This window comes from Lipotes vexillifer, unplaced genomic scaffold, assembly GCF_000442215.2.
Source record: "Lipotes vexillifer unplaced genomic scaffold, Lipotes_vexillifer_v1.1 scaffold988, whole genome shotgun sequence".
NCBI classification, from domain to species: Eukaryota; Metazoa; Chordata; class Mammalia; order Artiodactyla; family Lipotidae; genus Lipotes; species Lipotes vexillifer.
The window spans coordinates 2022678-2030734 of NW_006797916.1; the positions used below are offsets into that span (position 1 = coordinate 2022678).

The 8057-nt window shown below is 42.0% G+C and overlaps 1 protein-coding gene across 2 annotated transcripts in view; it reads left to right on the forward strand.

The window, feature by feature from the left end:
- The window catches only part of SEPTIN2 (septin 2), a 30060-nt gene that overhangs the window by 4952 nt on the left and 17051 nt on the right, over nt 1-8057 (forward strand). The window contains exons 2-3 of one of the 2 annotated variants that reach the window (XM_007469954.1): nt 2670-2699; nt 4795-4915. In XM_007469954.1, coding sequence (XP_007470016.1) covers nt 2691-2699; nt 4795-4915 — 130 coding nt within the window. In that variant the 5' untranslated portion in view covers nt 2670-2690. Of the gene's footprint in view, nt 1-2669; nt 2700-4794; nt 4916-8057 lie in introns of those variants that run through there. The other variant, XM_007469953.1, reaches the window with a different exon arrangement.

Here is an 8057-nt window from a genome sequence, read left to right on the forward strand (position 1 = left end):
AGTCTGTCCATCCCAGAGACCCTATTAAAAGCCTCCCACTTGAATTGTATTTTTGTCAAGTTCACATAGTATTTTTTCTAGTCTTTGCTCTATGTATTTATCTGCTGTTAAGTATTCATAGATACGGGTTTATGAATGGTTTATCTTTATAAATTGTTTCTTTTATCATGACCACACTTTCCTTAAATCCCAACCAGGTTGATATTAACAGTGTCTCTCCCTGTTCTTTTCTGTTTGTACTAGCTTGGTATCTCTTAGCCTGTCCCTTTGTTTTCAACATTTTTTTTAGCTACTTTGTTTTAAGCATATTTCTTCCATGTAACATACCTTGGTTTTCTGCTGTTCTCCCTCCACCCCGCCCCTGCCCCAACCTGTCTCCTCTTTTAAGGAGGAAATTTGCTTCTTTCACATTTAGACTGGTGACTGCTGCTCTTGAATTTTTCTGTTTCTTTTCCATTATTTTTACTGGTTTGATCAAGTTGCTGTTCCATATTTTTCTCTTAATTTGGAAGTAAGTTTTTTTTAATGGCTACCTTCCTTTTTTCTTTTCGTTATCAGACACCTCTTTATTATTTAAAACAACGTGTCCACTGCTGCTTCTGCCAGGACCATCTATCTATTTTCCAACTGACTGTTCCCTTTTCCTTCTTTTTTTTTTTTTTTTGCGGTACACGGGCCTCTCACTGTTGTGGCCTCTCCCGTTGCGGAGCACAGGCTCCGGACGCGCAGGCCCAGTGGCCATGGCGCACAGGCCCAGCCACTCCGCGGCATGTGGGATCTTCCCGGACCAGGGCACGAACCCGTGTCTCCTGCATCGGCAGGCAGACTCTCAACCACTGCGCCACCAGGGAAGCCCCCCTTTTCCTTCTTGAAAGTTTTACCTCTCTGCTGTCACTCCTGCCCCCAACTCTTAGTTTTTGCTGAGGAAGTTTAATATTTTAAATTCTGGACTATGAATAGTGTTCCCCTAGGATGTTCCTTGTATTCAAGAGATCTTAAGTCACTCGTATAGTACACAGCCCCAGGTAAACTCTGGGATTGCTCTTCCTGGGACATTTTTCTTTTGTTATTACTGTTTTGTTTTCCTCCATCTTCCCCTTTTACTTATGGGAACTCTTACTGTTAACAGGTAGATTTCCTAGATTTTGTCTCTGAGGCTGTCTTTTACCCATGATTTCTCTCCCTGCTGTTTGCCTTGTGCACTAAGATTTCTTATATTTGGTCTTCCATGTCACATTCCGAGTCTCTACTGTGACCTTTCATTTAGTTCAGCTACAGCAGTTTGGGTTTGAAAATCGTGGATTTTAGGTCCAGAAAGCTGTGTGTGAATTACTGTGCTTGCATCTTCATCAGAGCGATACTGTTTCTTGGTTTCAGGTGTTGTCTCCCTCCTCCTGCAGCTTGGCTGTTGAGCTCATCTTGGAGGCAGGGGGACGAGGGCACACTCACGTGGGCCTGTCACCTTACCCCTCGAGTCCTCACACCCAAGGTCTCTGTTCCCAAGCTCTTCCAGGGTTCACTGTATTCTTCTCGTTCCTTTCTGGTTCTTCCTTCCGAGGAAGCCTTCATCTTCTGCTTCTCTTGCTGCCTAGCGTTTCTGCTGTCCTGGAAGCTTGCCTTGATTCTGCTGCCTAGGTTGAAGCATTTTGGACAACCTAGTTGGAGCTTTACCTGTCTCCTTAGTCAGAAGTGCTCCTTCCTTTGCACACTAGGCTGCACCCAGTACTCCTCCCCCACCTTTAGCGATGATCTGTCACAGTAAGAAGCAGTTTACAGACTCCTCTCCCTTTTCCCCTCTCGTTCCTGTCAGACGGATAAGAGGGAGAACCAAGACTGTATCCTTATCTTCTATGATGTCGTACCACAGAGTTCGAGTTACGAATGCTACTGCTATCTTGACCTTGGTTAACCATTTTTTCAGAGGTGGTTTGGGAACATTTCCATTCAGAAAGGAAACTTGGGGGTGTGCAGTATTCAGGAATGTTTCAGTCTGGGGGAAATAGGGAGGCAAGAAAGTGAAAGAAGTTTTCTCATAAGTTTCTAAGCACCAAAAGGAATCAAATTTGACTGCATTCACATCTCTTGACTTTGTCACCAAAGGTTAGCCAGCAGACCCCACATCTCCCGAGGCCTCCAAACTATCGTCACACTTCTCGAGCACTCAGGTGCCTTCAGTCCTTTTTCTTGTAAGTGTAGTTGTGTTGCTGTGTGTGCCCCAGTGTCAAGGTCCAGTTCTCAGGAGCTCAGGAAGTCTCCAGGAGACAGCAGACACATGGGCTCCGACAGGCACCCCTTCCTTGTACAAAGCTTTCAAAGAGAGAGGAAATTACGTAATTCCAGAGGTTATGGGAATTTGTCTTTTTCTCCGGTTGCTCCTTAGTTCCTAATGAGTAATCAGTACTAAAAAAGGTATTGTTGAAGACATGGAACGTATATATCTATACATGTGTATAGGTGGTTGCTTTCATTAGCTTAATTTTTTATATCTAATTTATATAATGAGGCGATAATTTCATCATTTCTGGGGAAGTATTTGACATAAAGAGGAGCTGAGTGAGACAGAAGCTATTGATGCCTCATGTAAGCCTTTTTACATGTCAATTCATGTTAAATTAAATATGTATGTATATGTGTATGGATGTACACATACTTTTCTTTTCTTTAGACAGACTGACAAAACTTCACTAAAGATGTCTAAGGTAAGAGATCACACTTCATGTATCTACAGTATAAGAAGAAACTGCTTTATGTTTTGAAACCTTTTATAGTCAAGATTTTTATGATTCATTATTTTTAGTTTGTTTTTTTTTGTTTTGGGGTTTTTTTGCGGTACGCGGGCCTCTCACTGTTGTGGCCTCTCCCGCTGCGGAGCACAGGCTCCAGACGCGCAGGCTCAGCGGCCATGGCTCACGGGCCCAGCTGCTCCGTGGCATGTGGGATCTTCCCAGACCGGGGCACGAACCCGTGTCCGCTGCATCGGCAGGCGGACTCTCAACCACTGCGCCACCAGGGAAGCCCTGATTCATTATTTTTAATATAACTGATATTTGATTCATTAAGACAGAGTTCTAATTTAACAGTCATCCTAAAAGCTGTGAGCTTTCTTTTTTCAGATTTTCAGTTTGTTTCTAAAAACATTAATGACAATCCATTTAGCCTCTCTAGATCATTCCCAGCAGACCATTCAAATAATAATTTTAAAATTGTAATAATTAATCATGATGAAATTTATGGGGTTCTCAGACTTGATAAATTGGCCTACATCAGCTCTTGAAAATTAGCCCAGAGCCTGGAAAGGAATTAGTTCTAAAAGACATGCTGAGAAAAGCAGAACTTGTAGTTAAAATTGCAAGAATAATATTTCTCTTTACTTTTTATTTTTAAGTCTTTGGGTGTTTCTTACTGTGATGCGCAGTCATAGTGATTTTCTTTTTTTTTTGCTGTATGCGGGCCTCTCACCGCTGTGGCCTCTCCCGTTGTGGAGCACAGGCTCCAGACGCGCAGGCCCAGCAGCCTTGGCTCACGGGCCCGGCCGCTCCGCGGCGTGTGGGATCTTCCCAGACCAGGGCACGAACCCGTGTCCCCTGCATTGGCAGGCGGCCTCTCAACCACTGCGCCACCAGGGAAGCCCCCGATTTTCATTTTTTATGCAAGTATCAATGTGGAACTTTGATAAACGAAAAGGAAAATAAAAATTAGCCATAATTCCATTATTCAGAATAACCACTTGTAATGTTTTGTGAATATTCTTTTTGGGTGTGTGACTATATATTTATAAAAGGTAACCTTAAAGGAACTACTGTTCTAAATCTTGCCTTGTACGTTTAATACATCAATTTTTGTATCTTTTTTTATTTTTTCCCATTTTTAGTATATCACAGCCTAGATTTCACTGTTTTACTATACTTGCTTTTTTGAATCTCCTCGTGTCAGGTATCCATCTGTCAAGGAATATTGACACTTCAGCGGCTTCTGCCGTGACCCCTTTCTCACTCTCAGTCTTCTTTCTCTTGGTCTGTGAAGCTAGATTCTCAGCATCCCACCCCTAAGTGGGCTGCCTCACCCTTGGTGGGGCTCAGTTCCATTGAGCTAGGAATGCAGCAAGAGACATGACTGTTTCCTGGCTACTTTTCACAAATGCACCACTCCTGATACACAGTCTTTACTTTGGAAGTTGTTCTTTTTTTTTTTCTTTTTTTTTGCGGTACGCGGGCCTCTCACTGCTGTGGCCTCTCCTGTTGCGGAGCACACGCTCCGGACGCGCAGGCCCAGTGGCCATGGCTCACGCGCCTAGCCGCTCCGTGGCATGTGGGATCTTCCTGGACAGGGGCACGAATGCGTGTCCCCTGCATCGGCAGGCGGACTCTCAGCCACTGCACCACCAGGGAAGCCCTGGAAGCTGTTCTTTAGCGAAGTTTGTTGAATGAGACCACTGTAAGTGGGGTCTTTGTACGTCTGACAGATTTTCCTTCAACTCTATAGACAGTTTTTTAAGTTGAGATTTGAAATTGTACTAAGATGAACTAAGCATGTATCTTTTATGTATTGCTTAATTGCTTAATAGAAATGTTGTTTTAGGTCAGCATGTAGGCATGAAATGATACTGGATTGGTTTTTCTTCTTTTTTAAACATTTTCAAACGAATACCATCAGTTTTCTGATAGCAGTGACTTTTTGGAAGTATCGATTTATGTGTATACTTTTTTGATTTGTGAGAACTAAGGATATCTGTTTGTCACAGGTTTAATAATGTCTTAAAAGCAACTAATAAGGTGTTTATTTGTTCTTTTTTAGCAACAACCAACTCAGTTTATAAATCCAGAAACTCCTGGCTATGTTGGATTTGCAAATCTTCCCAATCAAGTTCATCGAAAATCAGTGAAAAAAGGTTTTGAATTCACACTAATGGTGGTTGGTAAGAAATTAACTTGTACTCTCAAGTTATTAAATATGTGGGTATCTCCTTTTCCCAACCTGTGGAGTATAATAACGTGACCTAAAAGTCACAGGGAAGATTCCTTTGTTGACGGAGTCAAATAACTTGGGAATTTGAAAAAAAAAACTTCTTTAAAAAATCTTGCTGAAGTGCCGAATTATAATTTTTATGTCATTTTCTTGCTTGTATGTAGTGAAAGTGTTTGCTCATTGTGACAGTTGGCCTCTGAAGCCCCCCCACCCCGTGCCCCCCTTGCTGCCTGGTGTCCATGACGCTTTCTAGCCCCTTCCCCACTGAGCAGGGCTCACTCGTGTAGCCAGTAGGACGTTGTGGAGATGAAGGTGTGTGTGCCGTGGAGACCGGGTCACAGACACTGTGGCCTGCACCTTGCCTTCTCTTGAATCAGTCACTGTCGGGACACCTCATAGAGAAGTCCTGCAAGGCAAGGCGCTGAGGCCTGCCAGTAACCGTGTAAGTGACCATCTCAGAAATGTCCTCAAGCCCCAGTTAAGCCTGCTGGTGACCGCCATCCTGGCCAACATCACTGTCACCACAGAGAGACCCTCAAGCCATAACTGCCCACCTTAGAGACTCCCGAACTCCTGACCCAAAGAGTCCATGAGATGATAAATGTTTGTTGTTGGTTTAGGCCACTGAATTTTACAGTAATTTGTTACACTTGAAAGATAACAAACACTTATAATTAACCAGAAGCGTGTTTATTTAATACTCATAAAAAGAACTGTTCAACTTTTTCTGGTGGGTATATTTTAAACAAGGAACAACCCTTACTATACACACGTATTTTAAAATAAGTACTTAAAGTTGTTTGAAATTGAGTGGTTACCTGAAATTTCTATTATATCAGATATATTTTATCATGGATTATAGCATATATATTCTGTTTCAGTGTGTCCATAGCAAACTTAACTTGATGAACTATTAATTCTGCTTACCATATCACATTTTATTTCATTTCTGATAATTGCACAATTCTCCCCAAATGCTGAGGTAGCCACTGGAAAAGCTTGATGGGTGGTCATGCATGAGTGGGACAAACGATTGTTTCCTGGGATAAACAGTTCACAAATCTGAGATGAAAAAAACTGTGGGACCCTAGGCCCAGAGAAGTGAATGGTGACATGTTTTAGGAGCATAATTACATGATGATGTTAATAATGCAAATTCCGGTTCCTGGTAGAAAAGAGAAATGCAGTGCAGTCTGTCACACAGTTACTTAATTTAGAGCTTTAAAACCAGACAATTACTTCTGGCCCTGATAGAATAACTCAGGGGTTGACAAGCTCTTTCTGTAAATGGTCAGATAGTAAATATTTAAGACTTTGTGAGCCTTACAGCTTTTGGTGCAGCTGTTAGCTCCACTGTCGTCGTGGGAACCAGCCATAGACAACACATGAACAAACAGGCACAACTGTCCCAGTGAAGCTCTGTTTTGTTCATGTGGTAGAGGGCTAGATTCGCAGGAGAGCTGCAGCTTGCCAAACCCTGAAAAAGCTGTACCAGACAGTCCTCTTGACCTGAATAACCAGAAGCCTCGGCAAGATACATGAAACAGCCCTTTTAAGACATTGAACAGGCAATGCAGGACTTTGGTCCTTGAGAGAAGGAAAAGGAATTCTATGAACTATAAAGTTACTCCAGCTTTCTGCCATTCACCTGCCCTTTTCCCAGGGAGGAGTAAACCTAACACGGTTAGTCTCAGCTGAAGAATGAGACCACAGTTCGGGGAAGCTGAGGTAACAGGCAAAAGAGAACGACTTCACACATCTGCACTGGGGTTCCTTTGGCACCATGGCTGAACAGTAACTTGTATATGGGTAGGGGAAGCCTCCATGAAGCCAGGCAAAATAGAACCACCAGGAAGGAGACTGCATGGATGGAGTTAGAGAGCTGGAAAGGGGTCAAGGAGACATTGGAATTCCAGCCAACCAGAGGGAAATCTTACTGAACACCCATGACATTCAGGAAAGTCCTTGCTTAGGAGTAGGGCTAAACTCACATAAAGGCTGTTCTAAACCCTGTCTAACAAAGCTTATAAACGAACCTTGAAAGGATCAATCTTCTTTACAAATGATTACCTACTTGCCAGGACAAAAACCCATCACTCATTAAAGAAGGACATTAAAATCTAGACACAGTATAACCATCACAATACTGAGCATCCACTAAAAAGTTCCTGGATGTGCAAAGAAGGGGGAAAAATGGCCCATAACCAGGACAGAAATCAAGCAGTAGAAACAGATCCAGAAAAAAACAAAATGGAACTTCTAGCGATTAAAAAATGTATACAACGTCTGAGATAAAAAATTTTCTGATGGGCCTAACAGCAAATTGTACAGAAGAATGGGGGCAATAGAAAGCATCCAAACTAAAACACCAAGCAGAATAAATATAAAGAAAAGCACACCAGGGCATGTAATCAGATGGTGAAAACCACTGATAAATGGAAAAATCTTACAAGAAGCCAGAAAAAAAGAAAAACATTACATAGGGTCAGAGGTAAGAAGGACCACTGACTGCTCATCAAGAATAATGTAAGCCATGTGGAATGACAGTTTAAAGTACTGAAAGTATAAAACTATCAGTCTAGAATTCTGTGTTTGTCAAAAATAACCTTTAAAAATGAAGGTTAAAAAGAAGATAAAGACATTTTCAGATAAATAAGTGGAAAGAATTTATCAGTATCAGATGTATACTGTAAGGAAGATTAAATGAGGTTTTCAAGTTGGCGCAGAAGGGAGAGCACTGGAAATGGCAAATGTATTGGTAAAAATAAGACTTGGTGAAAATAAGACTTCTTGCTTTTTAATTTCTTTCAAAGATAATTGATAGGAATAAAATGAACAAGGATAGCACAGAGGACGGTGAGTAGAAGTGTGCGGCTGTGAACTTCTTACGTTACATGTGAGGCGATAGAACATTATTGAAAGGAAGATGCTGGGTTAATGGTGCACATTGTGAACTTAAGAGCATCCACTAGAAAAATAAAGATTTGGCTAAAAGCCAATAGCTTTGATAAAATAGAATATAAAAAAGTATTCAGGGACTTCCCTGGTGGCACAGTGGTTGAGAGTCCGCCTGCCGATGCAGGGGACACGGG